At 36.4% G+C, this 23,037-nt stretch overlaps 1 protein-coding gene across 3 annotated transcripts; it reads left to right on the forward strand.

The window, feature by feature from the left end:
* Nucleotides 1-200: 200 nt before the first annotated feature.
* Gorab (golgin, RAB6 interacting) lies at nt 201-16,357 on the forward strand. 3 transcript variants are annotated; one of them, XM_010615684.3, is made up of 6 exons: nt 293-359; nt 2,722-2,880; nt 5,434-5,800; nt 8,148-8,249; nt 10,150-10,290; nt 15,271-16,357. In XM_010615684.3, the coding sequence occupies exons 2-6, from the start codon at nt 2,841-2,843 to the stop codon at nt 15,692-15,694; spliced, it is 1,074 nt and encodes a 357-aa protein (XP_010613986.1). In that variant the 5' UTR covers nt 293-359; nt 2,722-2,840; the 3' UTR covers nt 15,695-16,357. The 3 variants fall into 3 exon arrangements, with proteins under 3 accessions (XP_010613987.1, XP_010613986.1, XP_019061801.1); XM_010615685.3 differs by lacking the exon at nt 2,722-2,880 and having other exon boundaries at nt 201-359; XM_019206256.2 differs by lacking the exons at nt 293-359; nt 2,722-2,880 and having other exon boundaries at nt 5,729-5,804.
* The last annotated feature ends 6,680 nt before the right edge of the window (nt 16,358-23,037 follow it).

Raw genomic sequence — 23,037 nt, forward strand, 5'->3', positions numbered from 1 at the left:
CCCGCCTTTGAAGCTATAAAACAACAAAAATAAAAAGCAGGCGAGAGAGCAGAGTCAAGTGATGGGAAATAAACATCTGTGTAATTAAGCAAGGTTTGCTTAGGCAGTTTGTCCGGCACTGACTGAGGCAGCCTCGAAGGGACCAGTGCTCTGAGGGGTCCTTAGGAGGGCCGGGAGTGACGCGCTGATTGGCTGGTCTGCCGGGCCGGGCAAGAACCCGGTGTGCATGGGCAGCCCAGTTGGCAGTCAGGAGTGAGAGGGTTGGGCACTGTTGGGGTACTACGCTCAACCTGGGCGAATGGCGCAGGGTTGGGCAGGCTTCTCTGAGGAGGAGCTGAGGAGGCTAAAACAAAATAAAGGTAACGGGATATGCGTGCAGAATTTTGATTCCCGGGTCGAAGGAGAATGGGCAGGGTTACAACTGGAAGGAAAAGGGGGCGTGGGAGCTCTGTGTTCGCATCGGGCCGGAGGTGTAGGTGTGCGGCCTGGGTTGAAGGGGCTGCAGAGGTGGACAGATGTGAGCCTAGGAGGAAGGGCGAGCCCGGGGAAAGAGGATCGGGGAATCCTTTCCGGGGATTTGACTTTGTCCTGTGAAAGGAGTGAGACTTGGGAGTGGAAATGAGTCCGCTGCCTAGCTGTCCCTTATAGGGTGGATCCAGTCAAAGAGTAAAAGAGGGAGGCACCAACTATATGAGACTGTATAGAAGATGGTTATTGGGTTAAGAGGATCACAAGACTAATAATACACCTGGAGTATTGCATTCACTTCTGGTAGCCAGATGAATTTTCGCAGTTCTTTCCTGCTCTTTAGACTTAGCAAACAGAAAGTCTTTGAGAGGTCAGGGGTGAAGCCTTTCCATATAAAAATTGTGTGTGTGTGTGTGTGTGTGTGTGTGTGTGTGTGTGTGTATACAGCCCTTCTAGCTTCAGTGTCAAGTACAATTTTGTGCTTTCCCTCCTAGTTTACGGAATAATTGAATGGGCTTGTGTGTTTTCTTAAATTTATTTTGATGAAGGAATTAAGTTTGATACTTGGTAGGACACTTAGTGATATAAACTGTGCTTTTGCTTGTCTTTGAAATTTCATTAAGATCTGTACCTAGTTGGGAACAGCACGCTGAGAAATTTACAGACACTCTTGGTTCTGTGCTTTAAATACTACTTTATTTTATCATGCTTTTTTTATTTTTAGGAATTCAGATGTAGATTGGGTAACAATCTAGGGCTGAGAAGTACAAAAGGGAATAAATAATATAGGGTCAATGTAGATTATTTAGATTGTGGAAATTTTGACTGGTCAGAGATCTTTAAAATTACATCATAAGGTTTATATGTACCACAGTGTATGGTTAACTGACTCTCTAGCTTGTTGCACTCAAATTCTTTTGCTGTGTGATTTTGACATCCATTCACATATCCAGATGTACACAATACAGGATACCTTGTTTCAGATCTTCAGAGTTCCAAGTATCAGCTTTTACTTTAGGGATGCAAAGATAAACAACACATTGTTTTTGCCATCAAAGAACTTATAGTCTAATGAAACAGACCATGAAGTAAAAAGAGTAAATGTTAAGCGGAAGTTACTACTATAGCTAGGAGGAACCCCATTGTGCTGGGGATTGAATGGAGCTTTGGAATTTTTCACAGAGGTTATGCATTGGCAGAGATGAGTTTGCCATGGCAAAGAAGATTTAAATAATAGCCTAAATCAAACAATAGATTTGCTTTGTATTGCGTATGGGTCTTACTATATATCTTAGACTAACCTTGAACTCCCAGTCCTCCCTGCATGTGTCCACTTATAGCTAGACATTACATTTGTTGAGTAAAAGTAAATTCTCTCTGCACTTTGGGATAGGTGGAGGATAATCAAGGATCTGTTCTGATAGTGAGATGATAGAGCATGAACTGTAAATCACTAATCTAGGACTACCTTAAGCACAGAGAAAGCATCTTAGATCATTATATACCCGTGATCAAACATACTTATTGGCATAGAGACCCCAGCTCTGCCTCTAAATCTTTTCCTCTTTCATTAACATTTGTAAAAGTCTGAGAACTGGATCTTTAATTTTTAGACCTATCTTAGCTGTTCTCCAACCTTAAAAATACAATTAAATAATTTAGAAAGATGGAATTGGTTACAAGCAAAAATGAAGGTAATATACTCTAGAGATACTTGAATGTAGACTGGAGAATGTGGTCAAGAGTGTTCTTAAGAGACTGTTTATGATATTAAAAAGAAACAACCAAAGTATTTATTAACAGGGGAGCGGATAAATAAGTGCTATAGTCGCTGGACTGATAGGAACGTATTAACTATAGTTAGATGGATTAACATGTATAAATTATACAAATATACAAAAGGAGCAAGTTTCAGGCAGATATATATAATGCACACTCATATAAGATACTATTTATATAATACTACTTATATAAGAGTGATACTAATACGAGTGAAATCATAAAGTGGATATATTGTTTTAGGTGTATAGGCAATCTATTAAGTCTATGAAATGAAACAGAATTCAGGTTGATTGGAAGGCAAGCGAATGTGATCAGGAGAGGCGAGTACACAGGGAATTTCAGATACATTGGTGGTGTATTGGTAATTATGAAATCAGGTTAAATCAAGTTAAGCTGAAATAACAACCATGAAATATCATTTGTTTAATAAGAATTTTTCACTTGATTATCATGTCTAACTTGGGTTGCCAGGTGACTGCCACACAGTGACTTCACACTGTCTTTTGGTGCTGTCATATGGGAATTCACCATGGCAAGAGGAAAAGAAGATTGAAAAGTGAACCTTGGCAGTTAAATGCTTTCACCAGTAAATGACATGTGTCACTTCTACTTATATTTTATTTAATAAAAGTAAGTCACATGATTTGGGAAGATAAGACATAGAATTCTCTTGTGTTCCAGAAGAGGAGCAATATAACAACAGTTATACCTAGTACAAGCAGGTTTCATTTTTATATCCATACAAATTGGAAGAGTGTGTATGTGCTACATACATAAATTTGAGGTGCAGTCAATCTCATGAAACAAATTGGAAGTAATGTAGCCATGTGCTGTCAATTTCTAGTTGAAATATTAATTTTTAAAACTTCTTTATTGTCCTTGAATCCATGCCTTGTATATGCTAGGCAAGCATTGTACCAGTGTTCTACACCCCAGCTTCAAGACGAAATTTTTTTTTTTGTAATACTTAACAATCCCTTATCCTTTTATTTCATTTTTTATTTTGAATTAGGGTTTCACTAAGTTGCTCAGGAAGATTTGAACTTGTAGTCCTTTAGCCTCCTCCTCCTGTAGTACTTGGATTACAGACATGTCTCCTACCTTATACTTGTGATATCTTTTGGTAAACAATGTATTTAATTTTAATATATTCAAATGTGTCATTCCTTTTTAATAGCCAACATTTTCTGAGTTTTAAGAAGCCATTCCCATACTATAAGCTGATCTGCAGAATCCCCCTCCTGGCCTTTAAAATTAGCACATAGCATTAATGAGAAATAAATCTTTGTTGCTGAAAGCCACTGAGATTCCAGCATTGTTTCCTCCAATAGCATAATCTTAAATTTTCACAATTGACATGGTTCCCTATATTTAAAAATCAGGGTATTTTATATGAAAATCTGAATTTTAATTATGAACATTCAAAATATCTGGTTACACTGACCTAAATTTTTTAATGACAGCAGTTGACTAGAGATAACCATGGATACCCTATTTACCCTAGACTTATGTTCCTCACTTTGTTACAGTCTCCTTGATATTTGCAGCCCCTAGCAGACAATATATAATTGTATGAATTTTGACTTATTGTTTGGGAATTTTTTAAATAGCATTTTTATTTTATAGGTAGGTTCTGTAAAAATACAAAATAAAATAGAAGCTAAGCTACAGTAAGTTGCAGAAAACTTATTAATAATATAGGTATTGAGTTCAATTTTTCAAAGATGTCAATGAAAATCCCTAGTCAAAAATAAGTTCCTGTTGGCAAGATACATAAGATACTTTGTGTTTCTGGGTAAAGTACACGATAGCATTTAATTTTCATAGTATTTCTGACTTCTTCAAAAATATTTTCTTTACATATTTCATCTGATTATTACATTAACTCCATAAGTTGAATAGAGCAGATAATTTGCGACTGGTTTGGCAGATCAGAACACTGAAGTGTTGAATAGTTACCTGACTTGCCTGAGGTTAATAAGTGGATCTGAAGCAAAGCTGGGACTTTGACTCCAGAGCTTTTAACTCATTTGGGGAAATTTAAATAATGAGCTTGTGTTGTTTCAAAGGTCAAAATGCAGAATTGAAAAATTCTATTTGAAGGATCCATAATTTCATTTCCCAAACATTTTATAGAGAATACTGTTTATAGATCTTATTCAATATAGTATAAATGTGAGTCATATTCTCCAGTTGTCTGCCTTAAGAAGTTAACACTGGCATGGGCAGTTCAAAACAAAATATATAATAGAAGTACTATTGTTTAATTTATGCTTTAAAATATTCCCCCAATTGTTTTAGCTCTGTTACTTTTCTTGGGCTATTGCCAAAATTAATTTGAGTACCTTGATTTTAAGCCTGGCTAGACTTTGGGAATACAAACTTCCATTGTTCTGTAAGGTGAAAGGAAAAAAAAATGCATAATTAACTACTGTTACTAAAAAATAGAAGACTTTGTTTAGTTGTATTTCTTATAATGTCTACCTGTGTATCAAATTGCCCCAAGAACTACTAAAACTGGAAAAAAGAAGGGAATCTCATCTGATACCTAATCAGCATTTTGTTTAAGGAGAATAAGCAGAACCATATATCAAACATAAAACACATCAGAGAATCAGACAGTTCAGTTCACCTACATAGAAATTAGTCAAATCTTTTTTTTTCTTCCTGTATTGAGAATCAAACCTAGCCTCATGTGTGCTGTGCAAGTGACTCACCACTGAGCTACACCTCTGCTCCTTTTTATTTTTTGAGACCATCTCATCACGTTGCCCAAGCTGGGCTGGAACTTGCAATCCTCTTGCCTCAGCCTCCCAAATAGCTGGGATTATAGGCTTCCACCACCATGCACCACATTAGTTCATTGGTTGACTGGTTGACATTAGTTAATTATCAAATGAAGTTGAAAAAGAAATCCACCTTAGTGTTCTAAGACCTAATCACATATAAATGGATTTCCTGTGAAGAGCCAGATTAGTTTTTGTTAAATTTTAGCAGTGTGATGTAAAATCTGTTGAACTTAACAGGAAAATGGCAGATTTTTCCTGCACTTTTTCAAAATAGAGAACAGAGCAGAAGAAACTCTAGAACTATTAAAGTTCAATATCAATGTTTTATATTCTAGAAAAACTGGGATTATTGCTGCTCACTCAAAGGAATTTTCCACTTTTCTCTTTTATATAGATTCATTTGAACCACCACGCCGACTTCCTGTAAAGAAAACACGACAACAACTTCAGCGAGAAAAAGCCCTACAAGAGCAAAGCCAAAAACTTGGACTTCAAGATGGCTCAACCTCATTACCTCCAGAGCAAATGCTTTCTGCCCAAAAACAGAGAATTAGCAGTCAGAAACTGCTTTCTACGCCAACTTGCACGCCAACTTGTCCTAGCCCTGAGGCACTCACCTCTCCTGTTGGTGATGGAAAACTACCGGATACTGGAAGTCAACCCAGGGAAGCAGGACTTGAGAATTCCTATGATGGTCATGAAAACTTTGAGGTTCTACCTCCAAAGCCAGATTGCAAATTGGAGAAAAAGAAAATGGAATTGTTAGTAAGTCTAATAAGACTTTTTATTTATCTTTTTTATTCCCATTGGGCTTTAAGGAAATGGGCTGGTCGGTTGGTTTTAACATTTTTCTCTGCTTTATATCCAGGTAGAGGAATGTGATCCATAAACTAATTAAAAGTAGTTCCACCTTCATATCGTATGAGCTGGACAGTTTTAGGCATTTTATAGGTTTTGTATCATTTAGTCTTCACAACAGCCTTACAATGTATGTTTTATTATTTTTACTTTATAGATGAGGCAACCAGAACTCAGAAAAGACATCTTTCTAAAGCTAGTACACAGCTAGTAATAGAGTTGAGATTCACATTTAAGTGTGTCTGCATCTAGAGTCTATAGCCAGTTACACCCACCAGAGGCAGTTTTTATAGGCACAGTACCACTCCCCAAATTAAATCTGTTCTTCACCTTCCAGCTGACTTCCTCAGTGGCCCAGAAAAGAAAATTTATGAGGAAACATAACAGGACAGGCAAAAGAGAGATTGTTGGAAATTAAAGGGATTAATTATACAATTCATTTGCATCAGGGAGTCTTCCTTTCTTCCTTCCTGTACTAGAAATTAAACCAGAGACTTCATACCGAGCTTACATCTTTAACCCTTTTTTAATTTTGAAAAAAGTCAACTAAGTTGCCCAGCCACCATACCCAGGTTGTTTAATGTATTTATATTTTTTTAAAAAGCAGAATAATTTAGCCACACTCTTATGAAAAATGCCATTCTGTAATTCATGAATCCTTGGAAAAGTATTTGGGGAGAGGAGATGGCATTTTTGTTTTTGTTTTTACTTTTCTGTGTTTTTTTCTAATCTCAGATACATTTCTAATCTCTGATGATCTGGATTCTGTACTGTGAGTTTTAAAATGTTTCCTGCCTACCAGGGGTTTGTGGCTAAATTCATGTTGACAAGAATTACAGTGCTACATGAATTATGAAGCCAACATTGAAAGAGTACATACATTTATATATCTTTAAGTGGAATTCGCCAATCAGGGCCTGAAACTAGTGAAGGCTGAGTTTACATTGAGCTGAGCTGGACAATTTAGAGTGGATATCATTAGAGAAATTCCTTTTCTAAGTACTTGGGAGAACATTCATGGAAGACACTCTGAGGTGCCATTGATAAAAAGGAGATATTCTGAGGTATACTCTGCGGAACGTTCTCAGATGGCATCTGATTTCTCTGGGAGAGGCAAAGGTGGACAGAGAATGGTAGGCAGTAGAGAAGTACGAAAGTGAATTCTAGTGAGTTTGCTGACACAGCCTGAGGCCAAGGCCTCAAGGAGAAAAGAGTGAACAGTGGCTCAAGAAATGCCAGGTGTCAGTGTTGCTGACCATTTGGGAGGGAGGCCGGGTGAGGAGGTGCCTGCGTGGTAAAAATTGAGAAAAGACCAATGTTGAGGCCAAAGTGAAAGCTGTAGTGATGAAGAGAAAAGTACAATTTTGGAAATGGTTAATGGGTTTACAAATAGAAGACTTGAAATCATGGCTGTGAGAAATACCAGTAATGAGAATAAACAATTTTTGCTCTTGATTAATTTAAGTTGCCATCAAATTCGTGACTTTATGGGAAATTTTAATATATTTCTTTCAGAATTAGAAGGCAATACATGTTTAAGATCTTTGAAGTTTTCTTTACCCCAGTTCCATTTGACTTTAGTTCATTGTTTGAGAGATGGAAAAAAATATGCAGTGTATGGAGGAAACATTGGTCATTGTTTTAAGGATGTTAAAGTGATGGGGGATTTTCATTATAGAAAATTCTTAAAAGGAGCTGAGCGTGGTGGCATATACCTATAATCTCAGCACTCACGAGGCTGAGCAGGAGGATTGTGAGTTTCAGGCAGCCTGGGCTACATAGTGACTTCAAGGCCAGCCTGGACTACATAGAAGAGTCTGTCTCAAAAAACCAAAAAATAAAAATAAAAAAGAAGCCAAACCTCTTTCTTTAAGAGATACAACCTCAGGTACAGACCAATTTATTTTAACCTTCATTTTGCATATAATACCTAATTAACTTATACACATTTTTTCATAAACTCCTTAAAAAATGCCATAGTACTCTGGCTTCCAGTTTGAGAGTTCTTAGGTTATGTACAAGTAATGGATTTCAAAGGTGTGTGTAAGCCTTTTTGCTTCAGATGTAGTTCATTCCTATTAGAACAGAATAATGAGCTGCAGACAGTTTCTTTTAAGAGGACTTTTGAAAGAAAATGTATGTAGTTTGCCTGATTAGACTTTATTTATACATTGGAGACTGAGACTTGTAAGGTGTGAGATAGGATAGTCTCTTTTGTAAATTCATTTGTAAAACTTATTTTCTCCCTAGGCAGGAGAAGTCTCGTTGGGAAGTCCTCCAACAAGAACAACGACTAATGGAAGAGAAAAATAAACGTAAGAAAGCTCTTTTGGCAAAAGCTATTGCAGAAAGGTGAGGCACCTAAAGCAGGAGAGGTTGGTTGTTCATAAACTGCAGTCAGTTCTGTCATGTTTTATATGTATTTTCCTGGGACTGTCCTACTAAAATGATATTTTCTTTATAGTTGTTACTTGGAAGGCTAACTAAACAAACTGCTTCATAAGTGATACTGAAACTCCAGTTTTAATTTATTAAGGAGGACTTTTAAAGTTTAAATCATAATGAACTTATAAGCCCACTGCAATTAAAACTTGAGGACCAGCGTTACTGTTTTCAGTTGTAACCATGTGCATTTTCATAAGGGAAGCAGGAATTCACTTATCAGTGTGTATAAGTGAGCAGATATATAAGGGATACGATTTTTAATTTTAATATGGAAAAACTTTAAATGATCTGACTTGTAGATCTACGCAAGTGACTTACACTGCCTCAGATCTTAATTGCATTTCTTATGAGCATTTTTCTTACACTTATCCTGTGCCCACTAATACAGTATGTAATGTAATTTAACCTTGTTTTGGTGACTCAGGTTGACCCTTGTTAGCCCTGTATGAGGTTTGGTGTTTCTTGCACCTCCCTGTGTAACTTTGTCAGTTATCTCTTCACAAATCAGTAAAGCAATGGCAGAGAATACTGGGAGCTGACTGCAATTATTTGCTGGCCTTTTCTTTTTAAACCTCTAGAAAAGTCTAGCAAAATAATTATTGCTTGACACTGGAGTATATGTAAAGGCAGGGGAAAATGTAAGAAGAAAGTAGGTGGGTATAAGAGCAATCAGAATTTTAACTGTCAGAGCGATGTGTGTATTTGAAATGATTTTTTTCCCTTTCTGCTGGTGCATCTTCCAGGAGTGTAGGAGATGTGCAGCTTACAATTTTCAAAAAAACAAACACGTGTATTGCCCTCTTATATTTTTCCCCCCACATCTGGTTACTTTGAAGTTTTATTAGTTTTCAATTTAGAAGAAGTATGGATGCTGTTTACTAGGGATTTTACAAAAACAATTTACAAGTTCAGAACATCTTAGCGCTAGTGATTTAAGACTGATATAGAAATGTAAGGAAATGCAACATAAATGGGTTATTAATAGATAATGAATGCTTGTCTTACTGGTAAGGGAACTTTTGCGGGCAGAAATGAATTACCAATGCATGATGCAGTGGAAAGGGGAGTGTAAGTTGCAGGATCATGGTTTCATGTTGGGTTTTTTCCCCCATTTGAAAGTGAAATTTTGAAATGAGTGAAATCATGATTAAAGGTTTATTTTATGCTTGTGTTTCTTAAGTGTGTATTGTACTTCAGGACAGGTGGTGAAGGAACTGAAAGATGATGAAGTTGGATATGTTTTTAAACTAGGGGAAAAAAGGATGTTTTGATTTTGAGCCCCACAGATAGCTTTGAGGGCTTAGAGTTTTGACTAGAGAACAAGAATTAAAGCAATGAAGGTATGGTAAAACAGGTCCTAAGAAAGCTTAAAAATAAGCCAGGCATGGTGATGCACACCTGTAATTCCAGTGCTCTGGGAGGCGGAGGCAGGAGGATCACAAGTTAAAGCCCAGCCTAAGCTGCTGAGTGACTTTAGAGAGACCCCTCCTTAAAATAAAAAATTTAAAAAAGAATTAAAATCCACCTTGTTGCATTGTTAAGAAATTAGTAGGTGTTGTTAGAAAATTTGGGAAACTGCAGGAAAAAACTCTTACAGATCTTCCAAAATGTCAGAAGCATTTATTTCAACTCTGATTTTTTTTCTAATTTTTAAAAAATTGTGTTACAATCATATATATATATTCTTATTACAGATATATCTATCTGTATATAGAGATATATAATATGGATCTTGCTTTTTGTATATCATGTTTTCAAATGTTTCTTTGTGCTTTTTGTTCTGCTATTCATGTTCCTGATTTTCTAGATCTAAAAGAACTCAAGCAGAGACTATGAAGCTAAAGCGGATCCAGAAGGAGTTACAGGCTTTAGATGACATGGTTTCAGCTGACATTGGAATCCTCAGGAACCGGATTGATCAAGCCAGCCTAGACTATTCATATGCACAGTGAGTTGGGGACATTGAACCTTGAACAGGGAATCTGATGTAATTAATGTTTGTTACTGGGTAGGGCAGTGGCTGTTGTGTTCATCCTGTAAGTCTCATAACAAGCCCATTAACTACTGTATTCCTCTCTCATGCCAATTCCTGAATATTCTCTTCTGTGAAGTCTCCCTTAAGCCTGCTTTATCAGTTAGAGTTAACCTTCTTCATATACCTGTTAGAACATTTTCCTGTATTATTTCCTGTATTGACATTTTAGTCTTTCTGGGTAAACTTTTGGCTGTTTAATGTTTGGGATCCATATTAATATTTTATGATCTAATAAAGTAAATGTCTGAATGACTTGTCCCAAAACTGTTCTTCTAACACCAAGTGAATAGTCTTTCCGTTAAAACTTTTAATTATTCAATATGGTCTCTATAGAATTGGAGTCTAGTTCTCACTTCAATTTTCATCAAAATAAGAACAACTTGTTATTTTTTAAAGTTTATGAATATTTTAAAGAAAATACCATTCTGAAGAATATTGAAGCTTTTTCTCTTATTTTTTCTTCATGATTATACAGTGTACAAAATGGTTTGATGTGTTTGTTTTTAACCATTGACATTTTTTATAAAGAAAAAGTCTTTATGGAACATTTTAAAAATCAACTAACACATGTAAAGAATTACATGGACCTTGCAAACAGATAAAAGGGCAAAAAGAATGTCCAATTTCAAGGTTTTCAGTCCCTTCTACATTGCTTTAATCATCCCAGTTTGTCTCTTCACAAGGGAATGCTGTGTTAATGACTCAGTTTTGCATTTTTCTGTAACACTAGAAATCAATCAGAATGCCTCATTAGTGCAGGGTAAACCACAACATCAGAATGTTTATACAACAATTTAATAAAGCGGAAATGCTTGATTGTGGTTTTTAATTTACTGTTTAGTGCTCAAGAGGTTTGTGGTTGTCCTTGTGATACTTGTAATTGTTGTTTGACCATGCGCTATTTGATGTGATGTAATAGGGCTGCCTTTATTAATTAAATTTAAATTAATGCCATCAGTAGCTGATAACTAGAGGCTCCTGATTTCTATTAATAAGGTTGTTGAGGTAACCAAGATTTTATTAAGATTAAAACTAAAGCCTTGATTTTTAGCATTTTATTCTCTATAACATGAGTTTGGCAAGAGATCATTTTTACGCCTTACATTTATATGAATCATTCCTATTATCAGTTATAATGCAGGTATCACAATGGAAAATCTTGATTGTTGTAATTCTGTCCTAGTGGGAGCTGGAGAAGGGTGCCTTTGTGTGTTGAATGTGATATAAGATGTGCCAGTGTCAGCCTTCAGAGACAACCACAAAGAGGGTGGAACTACCAGATAAAGAAGATAGCATCCTACAATATATATTCTTAATGCAGTTTTAGTAAATTCTTGCATAATAAAAATATTTTACATTGCATAGTTTTATATCTTTTATCAACTAAAGATGTTAGTTTTTCATAGTACTTTTACTGACATAATTATATGTAAATGATGCTGGTTAACTCTGCCTTAAAAATTAAGCTCTAGAGGTATAAATCAAAGAGAAGCTTGTGATTAGAAACAGGATTGTGACTTGTACGTGCATAAGGTTAAGACAGTATTTTCTAAATTTGCATTTGTGGTTATTGAGAAAGTATAGATTGGTAGTATAGTATTGGGGTCCAGGTTGCTCCCAGAACATAATCTCAGGGTGGTCAGTTTCTCCAAGAGATTCCCTGAATTTTTAAAAATAAAAATACTATCTTAGTTCTGTAGTGTTGTATCCATAAAGGGTTCTTGGATACTAATTAGGTCAGAATCCACTTTAAACTTGGCTTGTGTAGAGTAACCTTAGGACAGTTACCTCTGAGGAGACAGCACTTGGAGGTTCCAACTCAGGAGCCAGTGCCACTGCCACAACCAAGAGTACAGCGTAGTGTGCTTGTCTGTACAGACCACTGAGGGAGAGAGGTGGCTGAGTATGTATGCTGGGAAAAATAATCATTCCTGTTTATCATGTAAACTTAATAGACACCACACACACACACAAGTGTGTGTGTGTGTGTGCACAAATATTTTTAAATCACTTTATGAACAGTTTACAGAAATTAGAATAAAAAGGATCATAGAAAAAAACTTGAAGTCTCTGTATCAAAATAGTCGGCTTGCAAACATGAAGAAATGGGAGAATGAGCTATATCCTGTTAGCAGGACAGGACAGACACTTACACTGACTGAGTTCTTGCCTGTTAAATTATTAATTGCATGAGAATGTCATGTTTCCTTTTTTGTTCTTAGAAATAGATTTTTCACTTAGTGATTCCTGAGTTTCAGGAAATTCATCTAAGATGGGTTTTTCTGAAGACTCAGGTTCTGAGATTTAACTTACTGATGAATTTCAACACCTCGATTCTAAAGAATATGACTCTGCATTTGTGTTAGTTTCTTAGATGTGCTATAACAAATTACCACAATCTGTACAGCTTAAAACATCAGAAACTTGTTTCACACATCCCAACTTGCCCGTGTCAGCAGGGGCATGCTTTCTCAAACAGTAGGGTTCTATTTCTTGCCTTTTCCAGGTTCCGGTGGCCTTAGGTGCTCCTTGACCTGTGACTGTACTCCATTCTGTACACCCCCATGGTCACATTGCTTCCTCTGCCTTCTCTCTTCAAAGGCTACACCTGATTGTACCTAAGGCCCAACTGGATAATTCAGAATACTACTCTTCTCAGATCACTTAATTATATCATTTCTCCTATAAAGTCAATACAGCAATATTTAAAAGTTCCATGGATTACTAGGTGAATGATTTATTTAACTGTGGTAAAGTCTTTCTCTGTCATTTTTCTCTACTTTGCCAATATGAAAATGAAAAAATAATTCTCAACTGTATTCAGTGAAAATTAAGAATAACTGAGTGTGGTGGTACCTGCCCATAATCCCACCTCCTCAGCAGGAGGATTACAAATTTGAGGCCAGCCTGGGAAACAGTGAAATTCTGTCTCAAAATCCCCATTCTCAAAATGCCAAACCAACTAAACAAACTAAAACCCTAAGAACAGTTTATACTGATGGTGTTTCTAGTCTTTTATACCATCTTGTGGTGACATAGTATTTGGAACACAGGAAACTAAATAGTGACAGTTCATTTCATTATTGCATCATCTTTTTAGATCATTCCATCATTCTCTGTTTTCTTATTGGTTTAATTTTTTTCATAAATGGGAATAATTGATAAATAATGAAGAAACTACTTAGGACGATGAGATGGCAAAATGTTTTACCATATAGGAAAAATATTTCTAATATCCTATAATATATCTTATAAAAGTGTCCTTTAGACCCATGTAGTAATGGCAAAATATAATTCTCTTTATTTTTAAAAAGTGAATTTTCTTTGTTCTTTACAAGTGTTCTGACAAAGAGATGGAGGGAAGAGTGGAGAAGGGCACATAAAAAGAATTGAGACGTGTTCCATGCATGTACTACCTGCTTGTGATGACTGTAATTGCATACTGCAAACAAGTGCTAATAAAAATTAAAAGTTTTAAAATAAATTTAAAAACAAAAGACTGCTAAGAAAGGATAAAAATTGTATGCTCATCTGTACAGGTAGTTAAAACTGCTCAGAAAAGAACTGAAAAACTAAAAGTGAATCAGTGGAACCAGATGCTATAGCAAAGAGCGTTTTAAAAACAAGCTCATGATCTGACTTGGTATTATCCACCTGATTCCCATAGCAGAGGTGCAGCTTGGGAAACTAATCAGTATTTTAAATGTAAATCACTCTATATGAGAATATATATGTATGTTTCTGGACAGAAGGAGATGAAGGAAGGAAGGAAGGAAGAAAGGAGGCAGGGAGAGAGAGGTTGATTTATCTAGGGCAAAATACCAGTAGATATCTAGGGACCTATTTGGAAGTGTTAATTTCAGCTTGGTATTCATGAGCCTGGTCTGTAAATCTCTACTGGATTGGACTGGTTCAGGGTAACCTAGACTTGCAGAGAAGGGAAGTTTGAGTGCGGGAAGGGGCAGAGTATTGATTCAACTACAGAGAAGGTTGCAAGACTGAACTGATACAAGAACATTCATTAGTAGGAATATTATAAAACATGGAGATAAGGGCCCCAGATATCCAACAGAGTTCCTTTGAGCACTTCTTAGTTCAAATACCAGCTCCTCATGATGAATGTAATCATGTACTGCAAGCATAGTAATAAGAACAAAAATTTTTAAACTCATTTCCTTAATAAAAAAAATTAAGAATACAGGTTTTTGCTGGACTTGATGCATGCCTATAATCCCACACAGAAAGATCTCAGATTTGATCGCAAGGGAGAGAAAGACAGATTTTCTACTTTCTTCATTTTTTTGTTGTTTTACGTCATAAAATCCACTAGTGTGCTGCACCTAGCTTACACAAATGCATGAGAGCAGATTGTATGCATCTCTTCATACTTTTTCATTTAGTGGTGTCACACTGATAACTCAAAATTGTCCCAGGTAGTAATATTTATACCACAGAAACTGACAAACACAACAGATGAGAGCCCTCCATCCCCCATTCCAACCCTAAAGCGAGCACATCACTGAATTAACACTCTTAACCTGCCTTCACTCAAGCATAGCTTTAGAAAGAAACTAGTAAAGAAACATGGTGACGAAACTATGGCATACGTGTCATAGCAAGCTGTTTGTATCACTGGAAGCTCTAAAAGGTTCACTGTCACTGGTATAGAAGAATATTTTTATACCAGGTGAATCCATATAAGGATGTTTGAAAGTTTCAGCATTGGTAGCCTGATTTATCTAACATAGTCAGGTATTTGTAAGGTATTAATACTTATGCTTCCCTTGTACATTTTTTTCCCAATGTTGGAGCTCAATTATTGTTTCTAGACCTTTTTTCAGTATCTTCTTCCATGGAAAATTAATGGATCAATCTCTGTATCTATCCTGATAGGAAGCGGTTTGACAGAGCTGAAACTGAGTATATTACTGCAAAGCTAGATCTACAGCGCAAGACTGAGATAAAAGAGCAACTCACGGAACACCTTTGTACAATCATACAGCAGAATGAGCTCCGCAAAGCCAAGAAGTTGGAGGAGTTGATGCAACAGCTAGATGTACAGCCTGATGAGGAGTCATTGGAACTTGAAGTGGAGGTAGAAAGGTTGCTTCGTGAACAGGAAGCAAAAGCAAGGAAGCAAATGGTTCCTGTGGAAAGGCCTTGTCAGCCTGCTCTAGAGATTGTGACTTCAGAGCTTGCTAAAAAGAACAAAAAGCCTCAAGAACAAGCTGTTTCCCCAAAGGTAGAGGAACAGTGTGAAAATTCCAGTAGCCTCTCCCATCCTAATGCAGACTACACAAATCAAGGAGTTAAATGATATTTCAGCTGCTCTGACCTCATGAAGTGCCAGTGTTCTTTTCAACTAATGATACTCAGTACAGTGTATTTTCTGCAGTAGATTTTACCCTGACTGCTTATAAAATCCTTGTAAAAACTTAATTTTTTGATCCATAATTAGTATGTTAACATGTTTGTAATTTTATACCTACGTGACATTTCACCTTGATTTTGGTCCAGTTCTTTCCATGTTCCTTTAACTGTTATTATTTGGTTCAAATAAAAATGATGGAAGAGCCTGAAGCCTTGTTCAGTTCTGAACCCCACAAAAAGAAAAAAAATGGAAGGAAAACTACATTGTTGGCGTGGTTTTAGACCAGGCACTTAAAACTACAGTTGAAGCAGGATGTGGTGACACACACCTATCATTTCAGCACTTGGAAGACTGAGGCAGGAAGATAGTGAGTTGAAGCCAGCCTGGGATACCTAGCCTGATAGCATCTCCAAAAACAAGAAAAGAAAAATGATATGCACTACCTAGGCAAACCATTTGACTTCCCCTGGGAGAAGTATTGAGAATGGAAGACCTATGTATTTTATATAATCAGTAAAAAAGGGCATAAAAATTATGTGTGAAAAAGAGCTGGGTGTGATGGTAATCCCAGCACTTGGGAGGATCTCAAGACTGAGTCCTACCTGGGCAATTTAGTGAGATCCTATCTCAAAAAATAAAAAGGGCTAGGGATGTATGTAATTCAGTGCAAAGAATTTGGGTTCAATCCCCATGGTACAGGAAAAAAAGGCAGGAGAAAATTATCTCTGGATTTTTGCAGCTAAACTTGCAAAACACAGCTTGAAAATTAGACTTTATATAAAGAACAAGACAATTTAGGCCCACATTATTTTTGTTCTTTTGTCTTTAATTTGTTTTTAAATGATTTTATTTATAACCTGATTTTTCGTTAGTTGCTATACATGTGTGTATAGATATATATGTATGACTGGACTTTTAATCTCTTTAATCAATGAAGTGATTAAATTTAGATTAAAAACTTGCCTAAGGTAATATAGAATGCTTTATTGCTTTTGTTGTCTTCTCTAAAGTTATCTGTAATATATGTTTTATATGTTGGGCATAAATTATCTTGTCATTAAGCAATTTAAATTGCTGAAATGTCATTACTTTAATAGATGATAATTACCTATTACTAATATTTGAACATTACATTGTGCCCTGTGTGATTGTGTGTATAAATATAATTTTGTCATAAAAACATGAATATATATTAAATTATGATCTATCAGAAATTGGCATTAAAGGAACTAGAATAAAAGAAGGTAATGACAGGTGTGATATTATGTTTATTAAAATGTTAAGAGACATCCTGTTTTAAATGAGTTTGTTTGAAGATATTCTAGTAACACAGATGAGCTTTGTACTTTTATATAACTTGAGTTGAATGTATAATTTTCCATTACTGAATTCTCTATACAGAGAATGCCATTTATGTAGATGTATTTTATTTATGAATAATGTACATAAAAATTGAAAGCTTCATTTCCTATGATACTTATTTTTCTAAGGAATAAAAAAGTGATATGTTTATTGTCTTTCATTTACTTTAAAAACAAAAGTTGCAAATAGTTTAATATGTGTTCTTATGCAATATGTATCAGTAATACATCCCAAGATCTTAGGATAAATGCAGTTGTCCACTTTTGTATGAGCCTGTTAAAAATCACTAACAGTGAGGTTTTGTAATACTGCTTAAATGCAATAACACAATCTTAATTTTCAGTTTAAGTACTTAATAGCTATATGGAGAAGTAAGAATCGTGAAAGAAATGAATTGGACAAGACCTCAGAGATCATTTAATCATTTCATTTTTAACAAATTTCAGAGCCAGATTTTAGCAGTTCATTTTAAAGTTAAAGCACTAATAAAAGTTGTAGTTCTGTACTCCTGGTGTATCTCCTATGTAGCTCAAGTCAGGATATTTGTGACAGCCCTTGTCATTGACAGTTCTGCTTTATAACCCATGCAGGGATTTTATATATGTGTTAAGTGCTTTCATGTATGGTTACAAAAGTTCCACTGAAACTATTATTTGGAAAATCTGTTGCTTTTTTCCTAGGGTGGTATCTGAGAGCTCAGGTGATGATATAAATGACAAAATTATATTGCATCAGTTTTCTGCAAAGGCAGCTGTATCCCATGTGTGGGAAGCACGAGAGCAAATGAATGAGAATTGGAGGCTCACTGATATATGAGGACCAATGCACTTGGTTTTTGCCCTATTACGTACAGCTTTTAAAATATGTCTGAAAGGCTTTGATATATAAGTTTACAATTAGCCAGCAATTGTTAATTTCTCTGTAGGAAATCACTGGTTTAAATTGCTGCTACAAGTTTATTGGAATACTTGGTAGAACTGTTCCTTTGGTGTTGTCTTAGTTACTTTCTCATTCCTGGGACAAAATATCCAACATCCACAAGTTAAAGAAGGAAGACTTATGTTGGGCTCACATTTGTAGAAGTTTCAGTCCACAGTCAACTGGCTCTAAGGCAGGGCAGCCATGGCAGAGGAGAAATGGTCCATGGCGTGGCAGGTAGGCAGCAGCAAGCAGTGAGCCTGTTTTCTTTCTGTCCTTTTATATTCCATCCAGGCCATGCCTGTTAATTGGTGCCTCCTACACCCAGGGTAGTGCTGCCATCCATACCCAGAACTATCTAGGCAAATTTATTCATCATATATCATTAATCATGGTATCACCTACAATCCAGTCACCTCCCAAAAGTCCCACCTTTGAGCACATGAGGCTTTTGGGAGACATCTAGATTAAAGCCATAACGTGTTACATTTCTCTCTTCCACTTCTTAGCTAGCTAAAGTGGAAGGTACATTGTGTTTTTAATTTTTATTATTCATAGAAGTTGAGACAGTTGCTGTGTAGTTCAGGCTGACCTTGAACTCACCACATATTCCAAACTGTCCTTGAATGTGAAGGAGTCCTCTTGCCTCAGCCTCCTCCTGAGTGCTAGAATTACAAGCATATGCCACCACACCCAGCAAGAAAAGGTACATTTTAATGATGTGATAAGTATCTAAGGGGCCAAATACTTTGTGTTATCTACTTATTCTATTTTAATAAAAAATAATTACCAAATGGCAATAGCTGACTTACTATCTTAAAGCATACTTTTATTTGGTTAAATTTGAATTCCTGACTAAGAGTTTTTAAGGTTTGATTCCCTGTTACTTTTCATGTGTGCTTAGGAGAATTTCATAAAGCACAGTTCTAATTGCATTGAAATATCTTTTAGTCAGATTTTTCACCCCTCCATAATTCTGCTCAATTACACAGCACTTGCAAGTGGTTTATCTGTTCTCATAAGAGGACATCTGGTTTCCTAGTCAGGTGATAAAAATCTCTGATTGGAATTCCATATTTCATGGCTGGATGAACATTTGAATTATAGAATAAAAAATTAGCTATAAACCTCACTCATTCTTTGTTTGGATTTAGCAACATAGTACTCTCAAAAAGCTGATCTAAGTATTCAGCCAATTACTTGTCATGGCATTGGCACAAAACATACTCATGTTATCCTGACCCAGACCATTCTCAGTGACCTTCAGAAATGACATTTTGGGTTTTGTACTGTATTTCTAAAGAGCTAAGTCAGCATTTTAAAAGGCCCTTATAGATACAGCTTGATTTGCTAGGTAAGACCTGGGGCCACTCTGGACCTAGGAAATTATACCTCTTGTCAGTGTGGATCTACCCCAGCCCTGATTTTGAACAGCTGTCTGGAGGGATGAAGTTGATCACTGTTCTCCAGTCTGCCTATACCTTAATGTTCGATTACTTTTGCAAGCTCCAAATCCCAAGCAGCTGTCTTTAAAATGCAGTGTGACACACTTATGTGAGTTGATGAAACTCTGTACCTCCCATATGGACAGAACTATTTAAGATAGGTGATCTTTTCCTTTTGTCCTTAAGCTTGTAGTATTTTTTTTTTCTTTGTACCAGGGATCAAATTCATGACCTTGTACTTGCAAAGCAGGCAGCGGAACCACTGAGCTAAATCCCTGGTCCAGTTTATAGTCTTATTGAGGAAACTGATTTATAGCCAAAAAGTTAACATCTAACATGTTTAATAATGGGAAGCAAAATAAGTGGCTGGAATACTGAACATAGGTAATTCTCTAGAAGTCTCAAAGTTATAAGTCACTCAAATTTTTTTAACGTGTTGTGTTTATTATAAGCATGATCTCTTGCTTTGCTGATAAGAATCTTAGAGTGTTTAGTGACAAATGAAAAGCTAACAAGTGGCAGAATTTGGATTTCAAACCCTTTAAGCCCTGATATTATGTTACTGCCCACATAAAATTGAGACTTAGCAATGCTGGTATAAAAAGGAACAGAGCTCTGCACACTTGCGAATTTTAATCATGTGCACCCAAGCTCACAGACAAAACCCTTTCAGATGAAAGAGCAAAGTGATTTGGATTTAGATTCTTTTTTTCCTTTTCCTTTGTGAATTCAACTCAGTTAAGGTATAGAAAAATGGCCATTGATGGCGACTGGGATCTCACACTCGGAGAGAAGGAATCTTGTTCTTAACAGTTTGACATAGACACTTGGTATCTTAGACCAGAAGACTTCAACAGATAGTCCATCTTCTCATTATATTAGCTAGGTCAAGGCTGCTTACCCGCTTCTTCCATTTCCTCTGACCACCAGCATAAGTTCTGGTCCTTGGATGAGAATTTGAAGGAGATCAGCCCTCATGCAGTTGGCAGAACAAAGCTTTGTAGGCATTTGGGTTCTCACCTTGGACCCTGCTTTGATGGCCTCTTTATTTAAGCAGCAAATAAATAGTAATTGAACACTGATGACATGTTCAGTCATGTGCAGAGTGCTGAAAATACAACAGTGAATAACAAAATCTTTGCTCCATAAAACATACTGCCTCTTCCCGCAAAGAAGAAACTTGATACAAAGCAACTGGTCACATAATACATGTTCAGTTGTGCAGAGTGCTGAAAATACAACAGTGAATAACAAAATCTTTGCTCCATAAAACATACTGCCTCTTCCCGCAAAGAAGAAACTTGATACAAAGCAACTGGTCACATAATTAATTATGGAATTGAGGCATAAAGTGAGTAAAGTTATCAAAAGATGACTTCTCCGTTCTTTCTGGTTCATCAGTGATCCGTAAGACCATCCGCCGCTAGCTGTGGAAGGCCAGATCACAACTGACAGCCTCTTCTAGAGGTCCACATTTTCCCCAACCTGGGATATCAAATTTTAAATATTCTATCTGTTTGGCAATCTAAATATCTAGGAAGGAATTTCCATAATAGTTCACTTTTTTGCCTAAGGAAAATTACCAAAATAAAACAAGAACACCCATTCTAGACTATGTTCAGAATTTGAATTTTAGAAGTAGCTGAGCATGATGATTCATGCTTGTAATCCCAGCTATCAGGACACTGAAGCAGGAGGATTGTGAGTTTGAGGCTGGCCTGGGTTACATAGCAAGACCCTTCCCAAGATAAATGAATAAAACAAGTCACCAGAGCAAAAGTGAATTGGGAAGAAGATAGATTTTTGCATGTCATTTATTTAAAATAGGGAACTCAAAGAACTCACCAGTGCAGAACCTCATTGAGTACTGGGTAAAATAAGGATGTATCTTTTTGACAGTTTTTCCCCCCTGTACTGGGGCTTGAACCCATGGCTTTCATACTGAGCTGAATTCTCAGCCCTTTTTAAATTTTTATTTTTTAAAACAGGGTCTGGCTAAGTCACTATGTTTCCCAGGCTGGGCTTAAATTTACAGTTCTACCTCAGTCTGCCAGAGTGCCTGGGGTTACAGGTATTCACCACTGTACCTGGCCAGTATCTTCTTACAGTATATAGAGAATAGCATACATGTAAGAGCTCATTACAGTTGTTCAATGTGTTGTCAAACCAGAGGGCAATAATTACTGTCTAAGCCAGAACAATATGCAAATAGAATAATTTGAGTTTAAGGGTTACCCAACTTGAAGTCTTGTTCAAAAATCACACATCAGAGAGATCTTTCCAAGCCAAAGTAGGAGCCTAGAATAGAAACATAGTTAAGCAATAAGACATGACAGAAATAACATTCTCTGATTATTGCATACCAGAGGTTCATAGGAGGCATGAAATAATGACCCTGCAAGGTATAGTGTCACTGCTGTAGCAGGAAGAGGAAATGAATAGTTGAAGTTAGGAGAGTTATTTCATGAACTGTTATTTCAGTTGTTGGGTAATATTGCCCTTGTGTATAGTAAAATGTGACCATGACTTGTATCCAGAATTCCAAAATTGTATTTGCTCCAAAGTCTTCACTTAAGCAAAATCCAAGCAATTCAGACCCAAACTTTCAACCCCAAAGTCATATATACAGTCTGGTAGAATTTTGATTAATTACTTAATTGGAACAACCACCAAAGCTATTGACCAATTAAACCTCACCCTAGGATGGAGACAGACCTTTAACCAAAATGAGAGGTGAGATACTCAGTGGTTATCAGGTTAAGAAATATCTAAATTGAAAGACCAGAAAAGCCTTGCAGATAGAAATGGGTAACATATTGCTGGATTCCTCTCTACATTTCTATGAGTTACCACTTCAGAAGATAGTTAGAAACCTGTATGAAACTCAAGGCAAGGTGTTCCATGGCCCTTAATATTTCCCATGGCACAGGATGGGGCTGTGTCCTGATGGACACTTTCAGTTTCTCACACTAGAGAAACTGTTCTGTATTTACACATGTGTGTCCTATATATTTAACTTGAGAGTATGGCCTCAAAGTGCATCCATTTAGCTCTAGTTTCTCGTTCTTTATGGCTGAGTAGTGCTCCATTTTATTAAAACAAAAACAAAAACAAAAACAAAAAACACATCTTTATCCACTCTCCAGTTGATGGACAGTTAGGCTGTTTCCAAGTTTTAGCTATTACAAACTGTACCTCTATACATATGGGTATGCATATATTACTGTGGTATGATTCTTTTAATTCTTTCAGGAAGATATCCAGCAGGGGAATAGCTAGGTCAAATAGAACCTCTAATCCTAGTTTTGGGGGGTATCTCCATACTGAGTTCCACAGTAGTTGAACCAGTCTACACTCCCACCAACAGAGAAGGCTTCCTCCAGTCTACACTCCCACCAACAGAGGAGCAGCGTTCCTTTCTCCCCACAGCTCCACCAGCATTTGTTATTGGTTGACATCTTGATAGCAGCCATTCTTTGTGGGGTGAGGTGGGATTTCCCTGTTGTTCTCATTTGCATCTCTTGAATGACCAGTGATGTTGAACATTTTTTCATGTTTATTTGT

The sequence above is a fragment of the Fukomys damarensis genome, unplaced genomic scaffold, assembly GCF_012274545.1.
Source record: "Fukomys damarensis isolate Sample0158 unplaced genomic scaffold, DMR_v1.0_HiC HiC_scaffold_19, whole genome shotgun sequence".
Lineage (NCBI taxonomy): Eukaryota > Metazoa > Chordata > Mammalia > Rodentia > Bathyergidae > Fukomys > Fukomys damarensis.